This window comes from Sciurus vulgaris (genome assembly GCF_902686455.1).
Source record: "Sciurus vulgaris genome assembly, chromosome: 7".
Classification (NCBI taxonomy): Eukaryota; Metazoa; Chordata; class Mammalia; order Rodentia; family Sciuridae; genus Sciurus; species Sciurus vulgaris.
In genome coordinates, this window is record NC_136467.1 from 37,441,225 (window position 1) to 37,467,560 (window position 26,336).

Here is a 26,336-nt window from a genome sequence, read left to right on the forward strand (position 1 = left end):
CTCTGATTTTAATTATTTCCTGTCTTCTACTACTTTTGCTGTTATTCTGTTCTTCTTTTTCTAGGGCTTTGAGATGTAATGTTAGGTCATTTAATTGTTGACTCTTCATTCTTTTCTGGAATGCGCTCCATGCAATGAATTTTCCTCTTAGTGCTGCTTTCATAGTGTCCCAGAGATTTTGATATGTTGTATCATCATTCTCATTGACCTCTAAGAATTTTTTAATCTCCTCCCTGATGTTTTTTGTTATCCATGTTTCATTCAATAGCATATTATTTAGTCTCCAAGTCTTGGAGTAATTTCCTTTTTTTATTTTGTCATTGATTTCTACTCTCATTCCATTATGATCTGATAGAACACAAGGCAATTTCTCTTTTTTTTTAATTTCCTAAGGGCTGCTTTGTGGCATAACACATGGTCTATTTTTGAGAAGGTTCCGTGTACTGCTGAGAAGAAAGTGTATCCGCTCGTTGATGGATGGAATATTCTATATATGTCTATTAAGTCTAGGTTATTGATTGTGTTATTGAGTTCTATGATTTCTTTGGTTGGATTTTGTTCGGAAGATCTATCTAGTGGTGACAGCGGTGCATTAAAGTCACCCAGAATTATTGTGTTGTGGTCTATGTGATTCTTGAAATTGAGAAGGATTTGTTTGATGTACAGGGATGCACCATTGTTTGGGGCATAAATATTTACTATTGTTTTGTCTTCCTGATTTATGGTTCCCTTAAGCAGTATGAAATGTCCTTCTTTATCCCTTCTGACTAACTTTGGCTTGAAGTCCACTTTATCTGATATAAGGATGGAAACCCCCGCTTTTTTACTGAGTCCATGTGCGTGGTAGGTTTTTTCCCATCCTTTCACCTTTAGTCTGTGGATGTCTTTTTCTATGAGATGAGTCTCTTGCAGGCAGCATATTGTTGGGTCTTTCTTTTTAATCCATTCTGCCAGTCTATGTCTTTTGATTGAGGAGTTTAGGCCATGAACGTTCAGGGTTATTATTGAGAAATGATTTGTATTCCCAGTCATTTGGCTTATTTTTGGTTTTTAAGTTGGCTTGGTTTCTCCTTTGAGTGGTTTTTCTCTAAGGTAGTTCCTCCCTTTGCTGGCCTCCATTTTTGTTTTTCATTTCCTCCTCATGGAATATTTTGTTGAGAACATTCTGTAGCACAGGCTTTCTATTTGTAAATTCTTTTAACTTTTGTTTATCATGGAAGGATTTTATTTCATCTTCAAATCTGAAGGTTAGTTTTGCTGGGTATAGGATTCTTGGTTGGCATCCATGTTCTTTCAGAGCTGAAATATGTTGGTCCAGGCCCTTCTAGCTTTTAGAGTCTGGGTTGAGAAGTTGGCTGCTATCCGTATTGGTCTCCTCTTATATGTAATCTGATGCTTTTCTCTCGTGGCCTTCAAAATCCTATATTTATTTTGAATGTTAGGCATGTTCATTATAATGTGCCTTGGTGTGGATCTGTTGTGATTCTGTGCATTTGGTGTTCTGTAAGCCTCTTGTATTTGATTTTCCATTTCATTCTTCAGGTTTGGGAAATTTTCTAATATTATTTCATTGAATAGGTTGTTCATTCCTTTGGTTTGTACCTCTGTGCTTCCTCAATCCCAATAATTCTTAAATTTGGTCTTTTCATGATGTTCCATTGTTCTTGGAGATTCTGTTCATGATTTCTTACCATCTTCTCTGTTTGGGCAACTTTATATTCACGATTAAATATTTCGTCTTCATTGTCTGAGGTTCTGTCTTCCAAGTGGTCTAGTCTGTTGGTGATGCTTTCCATTGAGTTTTTTATTTGGTTTATTGTCTCCTTCATTTCAAGGATTTCCGTTTGGTTTTTTTGAGAATCTCTTTGTTGAAATGATCTTTTGCTTCCTGCAGGTGCCCTTTCAGCTTATTGGTATTATCATTCATTGCCTGCATTTGCTTTCTTATCTCATCCTTTGTTTTGCGAATCATCTTAATCATGTATAATCTGAAATCCTTTTCTGACATTTCTTCTAACATACTGTCATTGGATTCTATTACTATAGAATCTAGATTTGTTTGGATCATTTTCTTCTCGTTTTTTCATGTTCTTCATGTATCTTCCCCTGTAACAGTGCAGATCTGGGGTATTGCAGATTTCCCCCTATAGGCTTATAGTGGCCCTATAGGTTTCCAAAACCCTTTCTTTAAGGGGAGATCAATATTAGCAGTGCACAAATCAGACACTATGCAATCCTAGACCAAATAGCCCCTATGGGGACAATAACAAAATTGTCATAATAAACAAAATGAGTTCAAATGTTATCTTTGGTAAAACAAACTAGTTTGCAATAAGGTCTGCAGTTTCTAATGGAGGACAAAGAGGATGCAGAGGGATGTAGAATATGGCTGTTAATGGGATAAGAAAAGAATATATAGAAGTTCTAGAAAATAGAAAGGGTGAGAGTGTAATCAAAAGAAATCAGATGTTAGCATGCAAATAAGGGAGAAAGAGACTCTGATGGAACAGGTAAACAAAAGGAAAAGAGAGCAAGAAACGTAAAGAAATAATAACTTAATTTTTTTTTTAAAAGAAGAAAAAAGAAAATCTACTGTATAACAGTCATATACTAATGAAACCTCCCAGTGTTCAGTAGCCTGATGCATGAGAGGTACCTGACAATGAGCTTCAAGCCTCTGGCAGGCGTCGCAGGATGGGATTTGCCCCACCTGAAGATCAGAGCTATGGGCTTCCAGGATTATCCAAGATGGCTGCTCTGGCTTCCAAATGTGTTGGCAAATGGGGGGCTGCAGCTCAGGGTTGGACGTGGTCAGCTGGAGGTCCTGAAGACAGGATGCAGTTGGTCCGGCAGGGTTCCTGGAGGTCGGGTGTGTTTGGTGTAGTTGTGGGATCCTGGAGGCCGGGTGCAGTCGGTCTCGGATCCCGGTGATAGGGTGCAGTCAGCTGGTCTGGGGGTCCTGGCGGCAGGGAGCAGTCAGTTGATGTGAGGGCCCCAGAGGCGGGGAGTGATCGGTCAGGCTGAGGGATCCTGGAGATGGGGTTCAGTCCGAGACTATTATTTTAAGTGAACTAAATCAAACTCCGAAGATCTCATATGTGGAGACTAGAAAGGAAAAAGGAAAAGAAAGTTGGAAGGGGCATGGAATCTCAAGAAAATCAAAGGGAAATCAGTAGAGGAAAGGGATGGGGGAGAGAGGGGAGAATGCCGGCGAGGGATATGGGTCAAATTATGTTGTTTTTTTTGTCGTTATTTTATTTTTGATGGAAGAAAATACCTATATATTCATTGTCAGATATAGCTCTAGGTATATCTATTAAACAATAGTGATTTATAGATGTAAATACAGAATGAAAAATAACCATATCAAAATTAAAAGAAAAGAAGTGGGGAAGAACTGGGTCTTCTTTGCATACTACCATATTTAAAGGGGGGTTATTTACAAAATCTGACTTATAGTAGATGTATAATAGGAAATGTATTTTTTATGATTTCCAACAATCTTTTTATTGCATATTATAGTAAGTAATAAGTAAATGATCATAAACAATAAATCAAACTTAGCATAGAAAGTAAATGTAATGCTAATATCCACACTTGGAATAGTGTATGATAATACATTTTCAGACCTAAATTGGCATTATGTAATAAATTTAGAATGGAACTATCCTTGAACTGCTAATTCAGCTTCTTTAAATTCATTTACTTAAATCTATATTTCAGTTATATTCTCATATGGAAATGTATTTCTTAAAACAGGTCAGTTATAGCAGCATACGGTCATTTGATCCTGCAGTTCCAGTGGCTGGACCTCCCCAGACAGTGTCCAATTTATGGAACAGCACACACCATGTCTTTATGCATCTCCACCCTGGAACTACCTATCAGTTTTTCATAAGAGCCAGCACAGTTAAAGGCTTTGGGCCAGCAACTGCCATCAACGTGACCACCAATATCTCAGGTATGCAATGAATAAAGTACAAATAGTATTGATCATACTCTAGCTTTGTAATAGCATGACCTGGGGATTCATGTATACACTGTCATTCATCTCACTTATTGAATCTTTAATATATTTATGCATGATTGAAAGCACTTTAAAGATTCATTTAAATACAAATCATCAGTTAAATGTCCAATCACAAACACTTCTTAGTCACTTTTAATTGGCAGTGATCTTTTTAAAATTTATAATATATTTTTATTAAAAACCTTCCAAAGTTCATTATAAATGACAATAGGCCTTATTATAGTTTTGATAATTATTGTGGTATCAGATCTCTACAAATGGATTTTATCAAAAGAACAGTAGAGCATCGTATCAGAGTGCCACGTACCTTATCTCTATTCCATTTTCCCTAACATTCTCATAAGTTTAAATAAATATAGGCTTTTCTTTTTCTCTTGGAAATCTCACATAAATTCATCTAAATTTCAGAACAGGAACATGCAGGAGAATTTTAACTTGATAAACAAATATAATTAAATTTCATATTCTATTAACAATTTTATAGTTTGCATTTGACTACTTTGTTTACAAATGTTATTTCTATTTCAATCAAATCACCAGTTAAACCTGATTAAATTCTTGCTAGGAATTAGCATTGTAATGTGCCCTAAATCTACTTCAGTTTATATAACATTTCATCATATTTATTTAAGATTACTTAAATAAATCTATATTACATATGTAACCAGTTAAATTTACAAATAAATGTTTTAAAGAACAGCTATACATATATTAACATATTCATTTTGACTTTATCAATTATTTTCATTTTCATTACAGTTCTATATAGAATATAAATATACTACTCATTTAAAATTTTTAACATTGTTCCGAAACTACAATTTGCATCAAAAAGAAGAGACATATTCTCTACATTGTTCTAAGTCTGTTTAATATAGTGCAAACTTTAAGAATTTGTATCACTAATGAAATTATCTATTTCTGTGTGTTACTTTGTGTGACATTTTATTTATCTTAATATTCAAATAAAATTGCATTTAAAAATTTTATCCATTATCCTAGAAAATAACAATTTATTAAGGTTGTCATTTTATTTCCTGATGTAACAATTCCAAACCATGAATTCAAAATGTTTATTGAATCACTTTATTAGACAATAAAAAATAACATTTGGTGATATTAGGATGTACTAGGATATGGTTGCTAACCTCTAGACTTAGCAGTAGTACAATAATTAAGATCTTCCACAGAAAGAGTTAAAAATTTTGTATAAGCTTATAAAACTGAGAGTATTGAACACCTATAAATTCCTGAGAACTAATATGTGTGTATGTGTGGTGGGGTGTTATTTCGAAAGACTAAGGTACTAAGTTTTCATTGAACACAAAAATATAAAGAAAAGAATATTCATCTAGTTTTTCTTTGAATCATTTAACTACGGTTTTACTTGACTCAACCTAAGAACAATGAATATTGGATTATACTTTAAAAACTTCCTTGCCATCTCCACACATTGGAATCAAGTAGAAATCACAGCCAAGCTAATAATATCAGTGGTTAGTGTGGTTCTCAGCATTATCTGTAATTTTAAAGTAATTTATTATTTATACCTTGAGTCCAATAGTTACATCTCCCAGCATTTTTAAAGCAATTAAGAGGAAGGTGAAATTAACTTAATGGTTGGAGGTCTATATGTGTGTGTATGATAAATACATATACATAATACATATTTACATAGTGGCATGTACTTTATTTAATATTTTAGATTTTACTTCCTAAATTATACTCGGTTACTAATTTAACTCCTTCTTATATCACTGGTTCTTTTGTATTCATCTGTACCGTATTTTAAGCATGTTTGAAATATCTAAGTAGTATCCTAGCCCTCAGACTTACCATTTTTCAATATATTTTTCTATGAAATTTTATACAACCTGTATTTCCTTCTTAAATATAGTTTTAGTCAGTATTTTTCCCTCTGCTATGACAAAAAGACCTGACAAGAACAACTTGAGGAGGAAAAGTTTTATTTAGGAGGTTCACAATTTCCGAGGTCTTAGGCCATAGATGACTGACTCAGTTGCTGTGAACCAGAGGGGAGGTAGAAGGGCTTGACAGAAGAAAGCAATAGGCAGCATGGCACCAGGAAAGACAGAGAAATAGACATCACTCACCAGGAACAAAATATATATTCCAAAGGCATGTCCCCGATGACTTACCTCCTCCAGCCACATCCTACCTGCATTTAATTACCAGTCAGTTAATCCCTATCAAGGAATTAATCCACTGATCGGGTTAAGGCTTCCCTAACCCAATAATTTCACCTCTGAAGCTTGCATTGTCTCACACAGGAGTTTTTGGAGGACACCTCATATCTAAACTAAAACAAGTATTTTCAAATGCTAATGTATCCATTAAGATAAAGTCCACTCACCCACCCATGACTTGCATCTGTGGCTCCTCATTGTATGGCTCCTCTCATCTTCCACTGCTCCCATGAACCCAAAGTCCAGGTATAGCAAATTTCTTGTACCTGGTAGAACATGCAGGATCCTTCTAGGTATTGTAACTTCAAACATTCTGCTTCCTCTCTCTACAATCTATGTCCATGCTTTCTCTTGCTGATGAATTTTTAATTCTATCTTAAGATTCAACTCAAATATGTCCTAAATCATAAAATCTTCCCTGTTTCTTTGTCCTAGTTCCCAGCACAAATGTAAAATGTATGGTCCCCAGACCAACTTTACCAGGGAAATTCTAGAAATGCCCAGGATCAGATCTCTTTTCAAAACTACTGAAACTGTAACTGTAGAGGAGATGGGAGTAATCTGTTTTAAGAAGTCCCCCAGGGTGCTTCTGACTTTAGGTATATGGTGACCATTGTTTCAACAAATTAACAGTCCTCCTCTTTGGCTCAATTAACAATTTGCTATAATTTTGTTTAAAAGATTCTCATGCTTCATAAAACATTAATTTCTTTGTTCAACGAATGGATAAGATTCTTCAAATAATTTATTACCTACCATATTATCTCATTTTTTTTTTCCTGGAAATAGAAACATTTCACTGGGTATATATCCTTCCAAACATCTTTCTATATGAAAATAGTTCAAAGGAATTTGTAGTTACTCATTCACCCGTCTTAAGTTTAGGAAACCCCTGTTTCCCAATTAGATACTATTCAATACTTTTCTTTATCTTTTAAGAATTTGGCAATTAATACACTAGTTCTTGGTAAATAAAAGGTAAGACGCCCACTCACCACACTTGCTTGATATGTTTCCATTGTGATCACAGAGAGGAAAATGATCCAGAAAACAACACTGAGTCTTTCTGCAACATTTAGAGTGTAAACAGTTCCATCTCGCCAGGCAGGCTTCCCGTGGCTTCTGCCCTTCATACCTCCAGATCTTCACAGGTCACCCAGAGTCTGCTATCACCACCTTCTCCCCATTCCTTCATTGCCAATTTGAAAGTCTCCAGAAACTGAAAACATCTTCCCAAAATGATCAGAATGTGTAATCATGAGTTGACAGACTTTTAGAAAATTTCAGCGATAATTTTGATTTTATAGATATCTATGCTTCACATTCCTGGACTTAAGCTTTAGTAGCTGACTTTATGCTACAAAATATGGTGTATTGTATTGTAGAGAGTTAGGGCTTAAATTGATTTTTCCTTAAGTTGGGAGCATCTGTTCATATTGACCCATGATATAGTTGTATGACTCGATTGATGTTTTGTTCTTTTGTTTCATTGATCATTTATCAGCTCCAACTTTGCCAGACTATGAAGGAGTTGATGCATCTCTCAATGAAACTGCCACCACAATAACTGTATTGTTAAGACCAGCACAAGCCAAAGGTGCACCTATCAGGTAAGAGGGGAATTAACAGTCAAAGAAAAAAGCAGTGAGTGGGAGAGAGGTTTTCTCAATGGTTGCTTAGCAGCAAATAAAGCAGTTCATTTCTGAGATATTCATTTGACAATTAGTGTCATGAAGGTTTTATGTTTCTTTTGTTTTTGTTTTTCACTTAGACAATGCCTGCAACTAGACTTATAGTTAAGAACAAAACTGTAGGAGATATTCATCAACAAAATCATTCTACACTGTTTGCTTTAAAAATGCTGATCATTTTTTGGGAGGGTATACCGGGGATTGAACTCAGGTGCACTTGACCACTGAGCCACTTCCCCAGCCCTATTTTGTATTTTATTTAGAGACAGGGTCTCACTGAGTTGCTTAGCACATCACTTTTGCTGAGGCTGGCTCTGAACTGGGGATCCTCCTGCCTCAGCCTCCCTAGCCCCTGGGATTACAAGCATGTGCCACTGCACCCAGCAACAACGCTGATCCTTTTATCTTTCTTTCTTTTTCCTTAGCCCCTTTTCGTTTCAGTTCCTTTGTTGGAATCTCTGGAATAAGACCTTCAAATATTTGTCAAAAATAGGATGAGGAAATAATTCTTGTCCACTGCAATAAATACGTTATGAATAACATGAAACTAGTAGATTTTGTGAGAATTTTGAAATCAGACTTCTACTTAGAAGTAAATCAAGGCACAAACTAAGTGTAGATATTTCACAATTGATTCATCTCAAATCATTTACATAGGTTTTTTTTTTTGAGAAAAAATTATCTTTATGTGTAAAATGAACACATTTGACCTCATGAGTACATATTAACCATTCAAATAATCCTATGTGGCTGAAAGGATATAAATATTTTTCTTAATTAAAAAATATATTGATAAAAAATAAGAGTCAGAAAGAAAATTCTTGATTCTGGCTAAAAATCAGGGAATACCCACACTACAGAAAAAGTGAAGCATTCGAGAGTACTTGTAACAAAAACACTAGTAAAGCACTGGATACTTGAAAATTCAAAGTACACAGCGCTATTCATGAATCAGTGATCTGTGAGTGAATCTGATTGCAGATCCAAAGGAGAAAGAGAAAATGCCTGCACTCAATGTCTTTCTCTATTGACAGGTAATCAGGGTCATTCACACATTCCTACCTGTGATGAAATTTTACTTTATAGATGTTCAGTTCTGCTAATGTCGTTTAAATGAGTTCTCAGATACTTGCATTTGTCTTTTAAGAGTTACATATTTGAGTGAATTCAACTCTACAAATGTAAGTTGCAAACATAGTATATAATTATTATTATTATTACTTTGCTGTGCTATATAAACTTATATAAACTCTTTAGTCATTTAATTATGTTTTTCCATAAACTTCAGTCACATGCATTAAGTCTTGTCACTGTTCTGGAGTTGTAAATGAAAGATAAAGGGACTGCAAGAAGCCATAAAGCCTTTGCCCAGATTTTATCATGAAGAATCAGAGGTACCTGCAGCCTTGTAAACCTTTTGCTCGTAGGTGGTTTTCAGGAACATAGTGTACTATCTATAACACATTTCCATTTTGTTTACCATTATTTATTGCATAATTTCTAATTAACAAGAGTTCATCTAGTCCAAACTATTAGTTGTACAAAAATATCGTAGGTAATCATATATCTTCTTTCTCTGACATAGAAATATACTTTTTATATTTGTTGGCAAGTTATATGATCTTTTCTAGAATTGAGATCACTAATTGACAACTACAAATTTTACACTCCAAGAGATTAGTTTAAAAAATTAAATTTTAGAATCCTATAAAAATAATTAATAATATAAGCAATAATTTTTTAGAATATGTAATTACCTACCAAGAAAAAAAATCTAATATCAACTCATGTTCTAATCCCACTAAGTCCATATTTTGTTTATTTGTAGAGTCTTGCCCAGTTATATTTGGGGCCAATGGGCAGGACCAACCTGGTCTAGTTGGACAGTTTGGCTGCTAGAGCTATGCCTTTTTATTTTCTTTTTGAATTCTCCTGTCAGATAGTCCTCTCTTTTTCCCTCTGATGACCTTCCTGCCTATCACTACCTGAAGGCTTGTCATGAGACTATCCACTACAGTGCCCTAATTTTTTTTTAAATGAGAACCCAATTTGATCAATCAATTATTATACCACTGATTATATGGCCTGGTTCTACAAATCTTAGTTTGAATCTCCTTCACTCCCATCAGCTGTACTGAAAATGTTTGACTTTCTGCTCAATTTCTTCTTGAAATGTTGGTGTATCAGAGTCTTTTCTATGGTAGGTGTTGCCTGGTGTCATTCCACTTTGACTGTGGCCTCCCAAACAAGTCAGAAATATCTACCTAGTATTGGCTCAAACTCCTGACAGCATCCAGCAATTGATTCTCTACTGATATTGCCCCTAAATGCTGATATCCTTCCAATTTTATAGCATTATCAGTCTCTTTCCTTTTTAGTTTACCATCCAGTTTTACCAACTCCAATGGAAATGTATATTCTTTCTGTCTGGTGTTTTTAGTGTCAAACTTCAATTCTAACTGGAAAATCCTTGTTATATAGAGTTTGTATGTTAGGCTTCCTTAGTTTTACTATGAAGGCTAAAAGTAATAATGGTTTCCGTGAATTTATAGATTCAATGATATCTTATGTGTGTTAAGTGTTAAGACCTGAGCTAGATACTTGGAATAGAAATTGCCTAAAGGAGTTTAGTATGTACCCAGGAATAAGAGTGGTAGATTCATAAACTAAAGACTATAACAATACTGTGTAATTGCAGTGATAGTAGATAGAAAATGCAGTGCTAAACCACAAGCACAGATCCATAATAGCACTGAATGTAAATGGTCTCAACTCCCCAATTAAAGGACATAGATTAGCAGAATACATAAGAACAAGAAAAAAAAAAAAAAGAAAGAAAGAAAGAAAGAAAGAAAACCAAGATCCAACCACATGCTGTTTGCAAGAGGTTCATCTAATATGTAAGAAACTCACAGACTGAAGACGAAAGCTTGGGGGACAAAATTCCACACAAATGGAGTCTGAAAACAAGCCAGAGCAGCTTTTCTCATATCTGACAAAACAGATTTCAAGCAAAATAAATCAGAAGAGACATGACATCCTAGTAAACAGAACAATCCAACAAGAACAAATAACAATAGTTAATATATATTCTCATATATTTGATATATGTCCCAAAGATCAGTATATCCAATTACATTTCAAAAATTCTAATTGATATTAAATCACAGGTAAACCCCAATACAATAATACTGGGAGATTTCAACACACTCTTATCCCAAAAGACAGGTCATCAAAGCGTAAAATTCATAAGGATATACCAACCTAAATAATACTATAAATCAGTTGAACCTAATAGACATCTATAACATATTTCACCCCAAAACAGCTAAATTTAGCTTCTTCTCAAAAGCTCATGAAACCTTCTTTAAAATAGACCATATTCTAAGTCACAATGTAATTCTCAGAAAATATATAAAAAAGATAAAATCCATATCAGACCATAACGGACTAAAAGCAAAAATCAACAGGAAGAAAAATAACAGAGACCACACAAACACATGGAGATGAAACAATACTCACTGAGATGAAGAATAAATCAAAGAAGAAATAAGAAAAAAATCAAGACATTTTTAGAAGCAAAGAAAACAAAGATATAACTTATCAAAATCTCTGAGACAGTATGAAAGCAGTACTAAGAGGAAAATTTATTGCATTGAGGGCCTACATTATAAAAATAGATACCAAATAAATAAGCATGTGCTCCATCTCAAGGCCTTAGGAAAAAGAAGCCCAAATTAACTCCAAAATTATTAGAAGACAGGAAATAATAAATATCAGAGCTTAAGTTAATGAAATTGAGAATAAAAAAATACACAGGATCTATGAAATGAAGAGATAGTTGTTTGAAAAGGTAAATAAATTTTCAAATAAACCCTTATCCAAACTAAGCAAAAGAAGGAGAAGAACCAAATCAACATTAGAGATGAAAATGGAAATATCTCCATAGATACTTCTGAAATCCAGAGGATCATTAGAAATTATTTTGAAAAGTTATAATCCAATAAACTCAAAGTCTTTAAGACATTGAAAATTTCTAGACACATATGGTATGCCCAAATTGAACCAGGAAGATATAGAAAACCAAAACAGGCCAATATCTAGTAATGAAATTGAAACTACAATTAAAAACCTGCCAACAAAGAAAAGCCCAGGACAGGATAGATTCTTAACAGTCTCTACCAGACAAGGATTGTTCACTTTCACCCCTTCTAATGAATCTAGTTCTCAAAATTCTATTCAGAGCAGTCAGGCAAGAGAAGGAAAGTAAAGGGATACAAAGTGGAAACAAAGAAGGCAAACTATCACTGTTTGCTGATGACATGATCATATATCTAGATGTCCCCTTCCCCCCGCAAAAAAAAATCATCAGAAATCTTCTAAAGACTGAAAGAAATTTAAATCTATAGTTCTTCTGTACTCCAATATTGATATTCAGCTGAGAAAGAAATCAGTAAAATCATACTTTTTTCAATAACCTCAAAAAATAAAACTGGGACCTAATCTAACCAAGAAGTTAGAAGTTAATATAACTCTATAATGAAATTAAAGAACACTGAAGAAAGAAATTGAAGATTTCAGAAGATAGAAAGACACCCCTTGTTCTTGGACAGGCAGAATTAATATTGTCAAAATGGCCATACTATCAAAGGCAATATACAGATCCAGTGAAATTCCCATCAAAAGATCAATGACATTCTTCATGGAACTAGAAAACAATAGTCCTTAAATTCATTTGGAGACCGAGACTGAAAATAGCCAAAACAATACTGAGCAAGAAGAGCAATGTGCGAAGTATCGTGATACCTGATCTCAAATTATACTACAGAGCTGTAGAACCAAAATAGCATGATATTGGCATCAAAGTAGGCATGAAGGTCAGTGGAGTAGAATAGAAAACACAAAGACAAACCCAAATACTTATAGCCATCTGATACTTGACAAAGGTGCCAAAAACTTATGTTGGAGAAAAGACAGCCTTCTTAACAAATGGTGCTGGGAAAACTGGATATCCATATGTAGAAGAATTAAATTACACCCCTATCTTTCACCCTGTACAAAAGTCAAATCAAAATAGATCTAAGACTTAGGAATGAGACCAGTAACCACACAACTGTTAGCAGAAAACACAGGGTCAGCCCTCCATCGTACAGTGCAGGCACTGACTCCTCAACTAGAACCCAAAAGCTCAAGAAATAAAGCCAAGAATCAATAAGGTGAATGACATCAAATTAAAAAGATTCTGCCCATCAAAGTTAACAATTAAATGTGAAGATAGAGCCTACAGAATGAGATAAAATCTTTGCCAGCCACTCCTCTGACAGGGTATTCATACCTAGAACATAAAAAGAACACAATACCCGAAGGACCTGAAATCAGCAAACTACAGTAAAACAGCCACATCAATGTTTATAGCAGCTCAGTTCATAATAGCTAGATTGTGGAACCAACCTAGATGCCCTTCAACAGATGAATGGATGAAAAAACTCTGGTATATATACACAATGGAATACTATTCAGCCATAAAGAAAAAAATTATGGCATTTGCAAATAAATGGATGGAATTGGAGAATATCATGCTAAGTGCAATAAGCCAAGCCCAAAAAACCAAAGGCTGAATGTTTTCCCTGATAAGTGGAGGATGATCTATAATGGGGGTGGGGGTGGGTAATGAAAGAATAATGGGGGAACTTTAGAATGTGTAGAAGAAAATGAGAGGGAGGGGTGTATGAAAAATGGTGGAATGAGACAGACATCATTGCCCTATGTACATGTATGATTACAGGAATGGTATGAATCTGCATTGTGTACAACCATTGAAATGAAATGATGTACCCCATTTGTGTACTGTGAATCAAAATGCAGTCTGTAAAAAATTAAAAGCTAAATAAAAAAAAAAAAACCTCCAGACTGAAAACACAAATAACCCAATCGATAAATGACCAAAAGAACTAAATAGAAACTTCTCAAAAGAAAAAATACAAATGGCCAACAACTTTATGAAAAACAAAAAAATTCAACATCCCTAGCAACCGGGGAAATGCAAAACAAACTACACTAGGATTTCATCATACCCTAGTCAGAGTGGCAGTTATCAAGGACACGACCAATAATATACACTGGCTAGGAAGTGGGGGGAAGCTACATTCATATTGCAAATTAGTACAACCATATGGAAAGCTGTGTGGAGACTACTCAGAAAAACTAGGAATGGAACAACCACATGACCCAGCTGTCTCACTCCTCAGTGTTTATCCAAAAGAACTAAAATCAGCATACAGTAATGAGACAGCCATTTCAATATTTCCAGCAGCACAATTCACAAAAGCAAAATGATGGATTCAGCACAGATACCCACCAACAGGTAAATGGATCACGAAAATGGGATATATATACATAATGGAGTTTTACTCAGCCATAAAGAAGAATGAAATAATGGCATTTGCTTGTAAATGGAAGGAAATGAAGAACATCATGCTAAGTGAAATCAACCAGAATCAGAAAGTCAAGGTCTAATGTTTTCTCTCATACGTGGAAACTAGAGCAAAGTAAGGAAAAGAAGGAAGAAGAGGCAGAGGAGGGGAAAGGACATCATAAATACGTAAGGTCAATCAGAGAGTGGGTAAAATATGAAGGAGGACTGGAAAAAGGGAAAGGGGTAGGAATAGGGAATGAATTTCACAATAGCATGTTACATATACATATGTAAATGTTCCCCAAAGAATTTCACCTCTATGTGTATGTAGAAAATACCAGTCAAAAATGAATAAATAAAGGAGTGAAAGGAAGATAGAGGAGAAGAGGGAGAACAAGGGTGGGAAGGAGGAAGAAAGGAGAGAAATCGAGGTCAAAAGCAAATTCCTTGCATGTTGTATTTTGTCCAATGGACCCAAATATTATGTATAAATATAATGCTCTAATAAAAATGAAAAAAGAAAATGTGGTGCTAGTGGTGGGTTTTGAAGGAGAGGGAGACATAAGGCAGTCCCAGGGTCATTTTTAATAAAGGGGGAAGAGAAGGTATGGTAGGCCTTCCAAGTGATTGCAAAGCAAATGATGGGACTCGTGACCTAGTAAGGCGAGTTCAAGAACTGCGAGGAGTTCAGGTCATTGACAGTGAAGGGTATGTCAGAGAGGTGACAGCAGATGCTCAAGAGATGAGCAGAGGCCAGGAGGAGACTCTGTGTAGTGCCAGCCTGAAAACTGAAAGTGGCCCCAGGGCTGCAAGCAACCATGTGCCATTTTACATTTTAGAAGGATGACTCTGGTAGGAACATGGAGAATGGAGACGGAAGCCTGGAAAGTCCCAGGGACTAGAGCTAATGGCCACCCTCAGACAGGGAAATTGGAAGCATAGGCAAGCGTTGGGTGGCTCTCACACCAGGTCCTAGTTAGGTAAGATGTATGAGTCTTGGAAGGAAGGGAGACAGGGTGCAGACTTCCGATGAGAGATGATGGTAGCTTTTATTTTAGAAGTGGTAGCAGAGAAAAAAAAAATTATCAAAGACTTTAAGTTATTGAATAGGAACAAATATTTTTAGCACCAGTACCCCAAATCAAAATTGTACACTCTTCTTATGGAATGAAGAGTACTTTATCCCTAGGACATCATGGTGAGCAGAGGAGTACCAGATTTCCCATTGAAAAACCCCCTTCCGGACAACACAGTAATACCAGGCATGCAGGCCTCCTGTCACCCAGCAAGCCTGCCTAGCCCTACTGATGAGCAACACATGTGAGCTGATCTTGGCAAGCTGGTTCTACCAGTTGGTTCTAGTAAAACTCATTTTTTAATTTCATGATCCTTCTAAAGATGGAAAGTCACTGACTGACACAACTACAATGTTGCCCCTACTTATAACCTTGAGATCTAGCCTTATGAATGTTATCACGTGACAATCATTGCTATTTTATTCATTCAAAATTATTATGTCCCACATTTAGAATCAGTTCTGTAAAATGTAACTTCTTTGATTTTTCTCTGTACAGCAGAATATTGTAAAAATACAGAACAGTTCCTCTGTGATAACTCAGTTTATATAAGGTATAATAAATGAATGTGCATTTTATTTCAGAAGTTTTCAATTATAAGCTGTACCTTTGTTAAGTTGGAAAGAAGCTACCCAATCTAGAGTTAATTTATTTTCTGAGTATACTCTTTTTTTTTTTTTTTTTGCCGGGCTGGGGATCGAACCCAGGGCCTTGTGCATGCAAAGCAAGCACTCTACAGACTGAGCTATCTCCCCAGCCCTTCTGAGTATACTCTAATTTTGCATTTAAACCTATATTTTTAAAGTGAGGTAATTAGGATATAGAGTCATGAAAAAGAGTTCAAACCACTGTTTCTCTTCAATTAGGAAAAGAACTTGTCTAAAAAGTTCAGTGAAAACATAACAGAAATACATATCTAAGCACAGATGTGATGCATTCAAACTATATATGTTAGTGGTTTCCTTGGGTTACTGGTTACTGTGTTAGTCACCTTTCCAATATTGTGGCAAAATACCTGAGAAAATCAACTTAAAGGAGGAAACACTTATTTTAGATTAGAGTTTCAGAAGTTTCAGTCCATTCTCACTTGGCTCCTTTGTTTGGGGGTCTATGGTGGGACAGATGGTGGAGCAAAGTTGCTCCCCTCAAAGAGGCCAAGAAGCAAAGAGAGAGAAGAAGGGGGCAGGGATAAAATATGCCTCTCAAAGGAATACTTCCAATGATCTGCTTCTTCCAACCAGGCACCACTTCCCCTAACCCAGTAAGCTATGAGTCTGTAAGTGGATTAATCCATTGATGAGGTCAGAGCCTTTATGATCTAATCACCTTGCAAAGGCCCCACACATGACCTTTTGAGGGGCATTTAAGATCCAAACCACAACAGTCACAGAGATACAGCTTTAAGCAGCTCCCATCGTCATTCATTTATAGAATAGTCTGTTTTATCTCATAAATTTAAAGAAATCACTAGCATGACAAAGAATTTATGTGAATTAGAAATAGAAGTGCCTTAAAATTGCAAAGATGAAAATACTCTTTCTTTGTCATTTTCTGTGCATAAAGAGCACAGGGTCCAAATTAAATAAAGGTTATTTTAATTTCATGTTTATACTGCAGAATCATAGCAGTAGAATTGTTTCTAAAAGGAGGAATGCCCTTTCTGTTAAATCTCTCCAGCCTTGAGATGAAAGCAACCCCAGTGAACAGTTCCCTTCTGAACTTGTGAAAAACCTGGAGCCCCACCTAGCAAAGCCACTCTCAAATTCCTGACCCACAGATACACTATGAGCTACTAAATGTTTGTTGCTTTGAGCCACAGAGTTTTAGAGCAATGTGTTATGTAGGAGGAGATAACTAATACATACATTCACTTAACTAAAATTTCCTCTTCCATCAAGTTTCTGCTCAAAGAATGTTTTATCACATAGGTCTCTCTTAACCTCTCCCTACAAAATAGCACTCTCCACTCCCAGCATTTCCCTGTTCTCTTATCCTGCTTTACCTTCTTCAGAGCACTTATCTCTTCTTGACATATTATATATGTTTTGTTTTATTTATGTATTTTACTTACATTTTTCCACTGAAATGTAAGAAGAGACTTTGACTACTGTGTTCTTTTATTGCATCCCAAGTGCTGACAATAATTTGTGGCTTATCACAGGTGCCTAATAAATATTTAGTGACTAAATGGGGATATCACAATTGTGATAAGCACTATCTCTAATGAATTCATAATTTATTAAAGAAAACACATACACCTAAAGAATTTATTATAGTCTAATACCAACTAGTACTTATTATGTCCCTTGTTCATGATATGAGCAGTGAACTTTATTAAGAAAGGGATTCTTGGACTTATTTCAATCCCAGGATTTCTGGGGACACCTTTGGGGTTCTGATACGTGGGTCTTGGGCACTATAGTAGGTGTCAGATTATTAGGTTGAAAAAAAATCCCGTGTTTTTATGACTTCAACATCTGTATCATTCAACAAACCTCCACCTCAAAAATTACCTCCATTGGCTTTAGCAGACAGAGTACTGAGGAGTGAACTAGTCAGAGAATGCTTTGTGGGAAAGCAGAGAAGCTAGATGAGGAGGAAAAAGGAAAACCTCAGCAGTGTGTATAGTATGTTGAGGTGCCACTGGTCACACCAGTTTCAAATGGATAATATTTATCAGGAAATAGTAAGAGCGTGAACAGAAATATAAGCCCAGGGGTGTGGTAAGATATTAACCCCAGCATAAAGAGTACAGAATTTGACATGTGAAATAATGGGAGTGAAGAGAAGGGGAAAGAAATGGTATATTAAAAGACATTATCCAAATCTTCATCATGTTGGCTTAGGACCAGACTTCCTTAACATGTCTCCCAAAGCACAAGAAATAAAAGCAGGAATCAATAATTGGGATAGATTCAAACTAAAAAGCTTTTTCTCAGCAAAGGATACAATCAACAATGCGAAGAGAGAGCCCACAGAGTGGGAGAAAATCTTTGCCACACATACTTCAGATAGAGCACTAATCTCCAGAATTTATAAAGAACTCAAAAAACTTTACACCAAGAATACAAATAACCCATCAATAAATGTAGCCCACACTTCACAGATCTGCAATCAATCAATCAATATATGAAAAAATATTCAACATTTCCACTAATAAGAGAAATGTAAATCAAAACTACTCTAAGATTTCATTTCACCCCAGTTAGAATGGCTAGTATCAAGAATACAAGCAACAATAGGTGTTGGCAAGAATGTGGGGGAAAAGGTACACTCATACATTGCTAGGGAGGTTGCAAATTGGTGCAGCCACTCTGGAAAGCAGTATGGAGATTCCTTAAAAAACTTGAAATAGACCCACCATTTGACCCAACTATCCCACTCCTTGGTCTATACTCAAGGATTTAAAAAACCAGCATACTACAGTAATGCAGCCACATCGATATTTATAGCAGCTCAATTCACAATAGCTAGACTGTGGAACCAACCTAGATGCCCTTCAATAGATGAGCAAATAAAGAAACTGGTATATATATAATGGAATATTATTCAGCCATAAAGAAGAATAAAATTATGGCATTTGCAGGTAAACGGATAGAATTGGAGAATATCATGCTAAGTGAAATAAGCCAAGCCCATAAAATCAAAGGCCAAATGTTTTCCCTGATAAGTGGATGATGAAACATAATGGGGGCGAGTGGGGGGGATAAGAATAATGGAGGAACTTTGGATTCCATAGTGAGAAATGAGAGGAAGAAGGGGGCAGAGTTTCATATGAAAGATGGTGGAATGCAACAGATATCATTACCCTGTGTACATGTATGTTTATAGGAATGATGTGAATCTGCATTGTGTACAACCATAGAAATGAAAAGCTGTACCCTATTCATGTACAACAAATCAAAATGTAGTCTGTAAAAATAAAATAAAAAAGATAGATTACAGTGAGATAGGATTTATTAAAATTAGTGCCAGGCTTTTGAGCTTTGCTGATTCAATTACTAAAACTTCAGTAACTGATGACTCCTCTATAGAAACAGGGAAGTCATAAGAGAAGCGGTTTGTGTGTTCAAGGTGGAGAGCAAGAATACAGTGGCAGCCAGGAATGGTAATTGAACTTTCACTCTCCTGACGGACAGAACATGGACAGTGAGCAAGACAGTCATGGAGTCTGTGGGATCTCGGAAAGTCTGTTCAGGAGAGGAAGAGTAAAACACTGGAGCTAGGGAACTTCCCTTAAAGCTTAAGGAGAATTTTTTGGTAAATATGAGGAAGTTTATATACCATTGTATAATTTGTTATGTGCAAAGGATTGCATAACCTAAAACTCTGAACATATTCACAGAGAATTTACTTAGTAATGCATTTTTAAAAATCTATGACAAATGGGGGAACTTTAGATTATGTAGAAGGAAATGAGAGGGGGGTACAAAAAATGGTGGAATGAGACAGACATCATTACCCTATGTACATGTATGATTACATGAATGGTGCGAATCTACATTGTGTACAACCATAGAAATGAAATGATGTACCCCATGTGTGTACAGTGAATCAAAATGCAGTCTGTAAAAAATTTTAAAATAAATTTTTTTAAAAAAATCTATGGCAGTTTATTGCAGGTAATTTGGGGTTTAGCTCAACATTTTTTAATCACTAAGTCAGGAAAACATGGCATTTTTTAAATATAATCTCTTTTTAAGCTAATAGCAAAATTCCCTCATGTTTTCTTACCCTTTTGAAACTAAGGGAAAATTGTATAAAGAGAAATCATCATTTGGTCTTCCCCAAACTAAATATTACTATAACCCATGTTCAGTCAAATTTGATTAAAGTAGTTAGTGTCAGTTTTAGTTTTTAAATATAAGGCAATCACAATTTGAGTATTGAATAAGGATTCATAATGTCAGTATATTGATTTGAACTCAATTGTATTAATATTTTTAAAATTTACTTGGAATGGGGAATATATGAAGTGTGGGCGGAATGAATAAACATATTAAAGAGGCTTTGGAATATGTTTAATTGCTAGAGTACTAAGTAATAATGTTTAGATCTAGTTAAAGTTAAGTACCATTAAATAATTAGACAACCATGACAATGAAAAAGTACAGGCCCATTTCATGTCATCAGTCAAATCACTTTTAATTTGATTTCTCATTATTTTTTGTTCCTCAATCAATTTGTATTGATAAATTAGAAGGTAACAGGTATAGAAACAGATTTTCAAAAGTGCAAATATGTTTTTGGAGCATACCCTCTGAAAATGAATGAGGAAGAAAAGACAGTTTCTTTTAAGCATGAAATTTATAATTCTGTTTGCAGTTCCATCACAAGTCGAATGAGATTTCTCCCTATAGTGACTTCTGATTATTTTTGTTGCTACTTTTTGCTACAAGAAGTTGCCATAATTACAGTAGATCTCTGTGCAGATTATACACAGGCCTTCTTCATGTTCATGAAGAACTATAGAAATAGGTTTGTACAAAGTGATAGGTCTTGAAGGAACTGATTGAAGGCTGAGCCCAACTGATGATAGTAAAATGCCACTAGAACATTTTCAGCAGTATCATTACATGGAAAGCTAGTTTTCATTTTTCCTGTATTCTGGTCAGGTAGCATGCTGAGAGGGTTTGCAAAAGAAAGAGCAATACAACACACAGATGTGAACCTCAATTTTTAAACTCCAAAGGGCTATTTCTGGGTTATGTTATAGAAGATAAAGTACAATCAATTTCAGCTTGTTTGGGTGTATGGGAAAAAGGGAATATGAAAGACAATTTAAGATGACTCTGAAAATCTACTTCTGAGTGGTTTTCTCAAGTCACTTTCAATGCTTACCAGGGACAATTACAGGTTTGTAAGTGGGGATGGTTTTAAAGAAAGTAGATATTTTGGTTTGTGTTGTTGTTTTAAATTGCATCAAACTTAAGAGGGTTAGAAAGCATTCTAAAAATAGAACTCTAATGATTTCAAAAATGAAAATCAAATATAATGTCCAAGATAGCTGGGACTTTGGTTCATCTCTCTTATCTTAAGTGCCTGTGTGGAACTAATATAATTATTGAGTGAATGAAGGAGTGAATGTAAAGTCACAGGAAGAAAGTTGAGGAAATCCATTATTCAAATAGCGTTCAGACTTTTTGAGGCAAAACAAAGTACTTTCATGCAGAAAGAAAAAGTGATTTGGATATGTTTTAAGTAAGTAAAAACATCAACACAAAAAGCAAAAGCAATTTATTCATTCTAAAAATGCTTATTTAAATTCCCATTATCCTTTATGAAACCATACTTGAATATAAAATGTGATGGCTATTGTATTAGTTTGTAGAGTTAAGCATAGTGGAGGTTGAAAAATATCCAGAATCTGAACCAAGTATAGTAACACGAAGACATCTGTCCTGGCAGTAGCAGGCTGGAGTGGGAGGGAATGAGGTGAGAAGATCTAACAATCTCCATATTGCTTTCTGTCTGATGTCAATCATCACACAAAGAATATTTTAGAAAATATGCTTGGAAGCCAATTTACCGAAGTCTTTTTATATGTATACTTGTTAGTCTGCTGGAGTTGCTCTAACAAAATTCAGGGTAGCTTAAACAGCATGTTTTTAGTTCTCACAGTTCTAAAGTCTAGAAATTCTATGATCAGGTACTGGAAGATTCAGTTCTTGATGAGGGCCTCTCATCTTAACCAAATTACTTTCCAAAGACCCCCATCTCCAAATATCATCACGTTGGAGGTTAGGGTTTTAACATGTAACTTTTGGGGGAACACAAAATTCACTCTTAACAGTATAGTATAAAACAGAAAAGAAGGAATGAGGCTCATAGTATAGTTTTAATGATAGCTGAATTTCTCTTTACTTTAGTTTCTCAATAGTATCAAAAACGTAACACTTCATTTCTTCTATGATCAATGATCATTCAAGGACTAAATGAATAATACTGGTAAATAAAATATGCATTGGAAGATTAAAATATATGTTAATTGAGTGTATGTATGTATAGAAATATTTTTCTTAATTTTGTATAAAATTGAAATAATTTCTCTTTCATTTAATTGAAAATTGTGCCAAATCTGAAAGTTCAATCCAAGGTGTTAATTTTTATCTTCTGTGGAATCATACTCAAGTTTCTTTCCCAAAGAGCAGATCCTTTTTGATACTTCTCTCTTCTCTTCTCTTGCACTGGCAGTTTGCTTTGCTTCTAATAAATCCAGAGAGCCCTAAGCTATCTGGCACAAAGTATCCTTATTTAAAATGTGGGATCTATTTCAATTTAATAGAATTAGAAAAGACTGAATATTCAGTAGATTTTCTTGGTTTCTCTAGGTGTATGGGATCATTCAAGAGACATGTATTTTTTGAGGATTAGGTTGAATTATTAGCATGGACGAGTAGTTGTCATTATTGTTCATTAGGACAAGAATATAAGGTCAGATCTTCCTAGGGCGTATGCATGTGTGAGTTTATAAGCATACATGGATATATCTACAGGGTCTACAAAGATAACATATAAATATGAATTATAAATTAAAATAAAACAAGAAAAGGGCTAGGTTTGCTTAACATAACATACATCAATTATGATCGTTCCTTTCTTCATTCTCTAGGGCAATGCTTACGCGTGTCCTGTATTTTAAAATTGACAAGTGCCGGCTCTGTGGACGCCTCAGAGAGCATGCACCTTGTCAGTAGCATTCCTACAAGCTTAGTGACCCAACTTGGCAGAGGTACAGAGAGCGATGCAGTACATGTCATTTGAAATAGTGTAGACTTCTGTCTCAGTTACTTGCTCAAATCACAATTTCTGGCATTGATACAATTTCTGTCCTCTTTCATGAGGTAAGGTGATAGATACCAGCCTTCCCCTGTCTTGCAACTTTTTTATGAAAACTGGGAAATTTAATAATTAGGGAGAAAAGAGATTGATGTGTAAATTATAATTTAATCCTTCTGTTTAATCCATGAAAGCCTTTTGCTTGTAGGAATATTTATATTTATATATTCATATTTATATTGACATAAATATGTAAGTATAGTGTTATATATACACAAGATCTGAAATTTTATACCAGATTCTAAACTTTTAATTTTTTGACATGCAAATTCAGTGTGCGCATGCTTTCCCTCTTCCTCTCTCTCTCTCTCTCTCCCTCTCTACCCCAAACCCCTCCTTTCTTTCTCTTTATGGAAGTCTGTTATCTTCTCCTGCTGAAGATGCGTGGAACAATGGCCGTTTTCCCTGGGTAGAAGGAATAAAAGGAATAATTGCCTAAGCTCTTATGATTCAACAAGCAGCCCTATACAGAGTTCATTTATACTGAATTTACACAAACTAGTGCATTGCATTTTCTTGTAACTTTCAGTAACTTTGATATGTATTTCTTTTAAACATATTAATAATGCATTACATATTTCAATAATGTCAAGTTTCCTAAATGTCCTATACATCAATATTTTCCCCACTAAGGAATTTTCTACAAAGGAAGAATTGTATTAATATATCAGTTTCATAAACTCATCAAAAAAAGAATTGTTAGAGATCAGGGAAATCTTCTTTTAAAGTTGCTTTTTTTTTTCTTTCCTGTACAAAATAACAGCTAATGTAGAAAAGTTTCAAGACATTCAAGAAAGGTATTAGAAGGTTCAGGTTAGAGCTTTAATAGGCCAAATGCCATCTGTTTCTGCAATTTGTAACGTTTTATTATTAACAACTCCAGAAGAGAGAGGCGGTCTATTTCAGTGGCGAGGACAGATTTCCGTCCATCTGTGCTGGTATTGCCGCATGTCACTTGTACTTTGGATCTGCGTAGCTCAGAGCCAATGTAGATGCCGTGGCAAGGTCAAGAGGTGGGGAAGCCTGTCAGCACATTCTGTCTCCAAGGCTGTGACAACTGCAACAGGGTGCTTCCAGCTCCACCCTGAGGCCGTCATTCTGTTGGGCCTTGGAGCTGGGCCTTCCATGGTATCATTTCAGGAGAAAATGTTAACTTTAAACATTTTAAAATATCAGACAAAGAATTTAGTCTTTGATGTGACACTGGTTAATGTCAGGTTCCTTATTAGAGGATCTCGTCTCTCAGTATTTAAGAATATGAAGAGTTCTGTGATGATGGTTCTTACTGTTTTTTTTTCTCAGTTCCTTTTAAACCATGCTGGTGAGGGGCACAGAATGCATGGGATATTCTGTTTTATTGCAAAATAGATGATAGCAAGAATGCAACGGGTTAAGACTAGGTTTACACACTTTACGATGAAACATGTTCACTTTTAAACCCCTTGTTCTTTAATAAACAAAACAACTTAATATCTCAAATTTATAAGTGTGTACTTTTTTCTTCTCTTTTTCCCAAAAGTGCTTATCAAATTGTTGTGGAAGAGCTACACCCACATCGAACAAAGAGAGAAGCCGGGGCCATGGAGTGCTATCAGGTTCCTGTCACCTACCAAAATGCCATGAGTGGGGGAGCACCCTATTACTTTGCTGCAGAATTACCCCCTGGGAATCTACCTGAACCTGCTCCATTCACAGTGGGTGACAATCGGACCTATCAAGGTTTCTGGAACCCTCCATTGGCTCCACGAAAAGGATACAACATCTATTTCCAGGCAATGAGCAGCGTGGAGAAGGTAAGCTTCCTCTGAGATTTGACTTTTCATTGCTCAGAGGAAATGCTAGAGCCTCATTTTATAAGTACTCAGTAGCATTTGTCAAGAAAAAGCAAATAAAAAAATAAAATAAAAAGCAAGAAGAGAAAATCGATGTGTAGGGGCGTTGTTTCTGTTGCCAACAGTGTGCAGTTTGGGGCTGACTGGAGAGGGCCGGGGCGGCATGCCAGTTCCATTTCACAGGATTCCTGTTTCCTAGTAACTGCTTCTGCTTGGGCCTTCTTCAGGAAAGCCCACAATGGCAATTGTGAGTAAAATGATTTGAAAAGGCGGGGGTGCTGCTGCCGGGACTCCACCCCCAGTAAATTTCAGGCATTGTTCTGCCTTCCTTGCTCAGTAGTGGCACACTTCTAAAGATTAAATTTACTGCAGGATAAACAGAATGCACGTTCCACAGCAGGCTAATAGACCCTTATAAACTTTTCAGGGGATACAAGCCAAATAGTAAATAACAAGTAACAATCCTCTGATTACAAAGTAATAGGACGCCTGTGGTATAGCTGACCAAACTTAACAGACGGTGCCTGGGATGGCGAGATGGCTGTGCCATTACAGAAGTCTGCTCCCCGTTTCCCTGGCGGCCCCTCCTTTTTCCATTTTGGACACAGTTGTTTTTGAACACTGCTGCTGATCCCAAATGAATATTGAAGAGGAAAACACAACAGGACATTAGAAACTGCCCGTGGTTCCCTATGTGGAGAAACAACCTGGCCTTTTGTGCCTCTTGCTGTTCTCTTTGAAAAATTTTCTCTCCTAAAAACTTATTTTATTTTTACTTATTTGTTTATATTTTGGCAGAAAGGGACAGAAAAACAAAATTACTGAGAATAGAAGCTTCCATCATTTAAAGTCCATTTGAATAATGACATTCTGATGGACTTGTAGCTATATAAGAAACTGCCAGTTTTGTATAATTGAGTCCCAAGGTGGGCACCTTGGGAGATGATGTGAACTATGTGATATCTAATTGCCTCAGTCATATTATGTCTTGGAATAGTTTAATTGGAAGACATATCCCATTTGCATTTCTACAGGGGCCATAAAAACTTGGTTATTGATAAGCTGCTTTTGAATGAACGTGTTATCTTTCTGCTTACAAATATGGTTGACTTATAGTTTATGGCAAAGAAAAATGCCACAGACTTTTCAGAGATATTCTCCAAAGCCAGAGTATGTTCATGGAAGAAGATGCTCTTCTCTCCTTCTGGTTCCCTTCTACACAGATGGGAGTCTTCAGAAGCTAGAC

At 35.6% G+C, this 26,336-nt stretch overlaps 1 protein-coding gene across 4 annotated transcripts in view; it reads left to right on the top strand.

The window, feature by feature from the left end:
* The window catches only part of PTPRK (protein tyrosine phosphatase receptor type K), a 561,297-nt gene that overhangs the window by 440,115 nt on the left and 94,846 nt on the right, over nucleotides 1-26,336 (top strand). For all 4 annotated transcript variants that reach the window (XM_079148159.1, XM_079148160.1, XM_079148158.1 and 1 more), the window contains exons 10-12: nucleotides 3,760-3,961; nucleotides 7,742-7,847; nucleotides 24,778-25,051. In XM_079148159.1, the coding sequence (XP_079004285.1) occupies nucleotides 3,760-3,961; nucleotides 7,742-7,847; nucleotides 24,778-25,051 (582 nt within the window). The remainder of the gene's footprint in view (nucleotides 1-3,759; nucleotides 3,962-7,741; nucleotides 7,848-24,777; nucleotides 25,052-26,336) is intronic.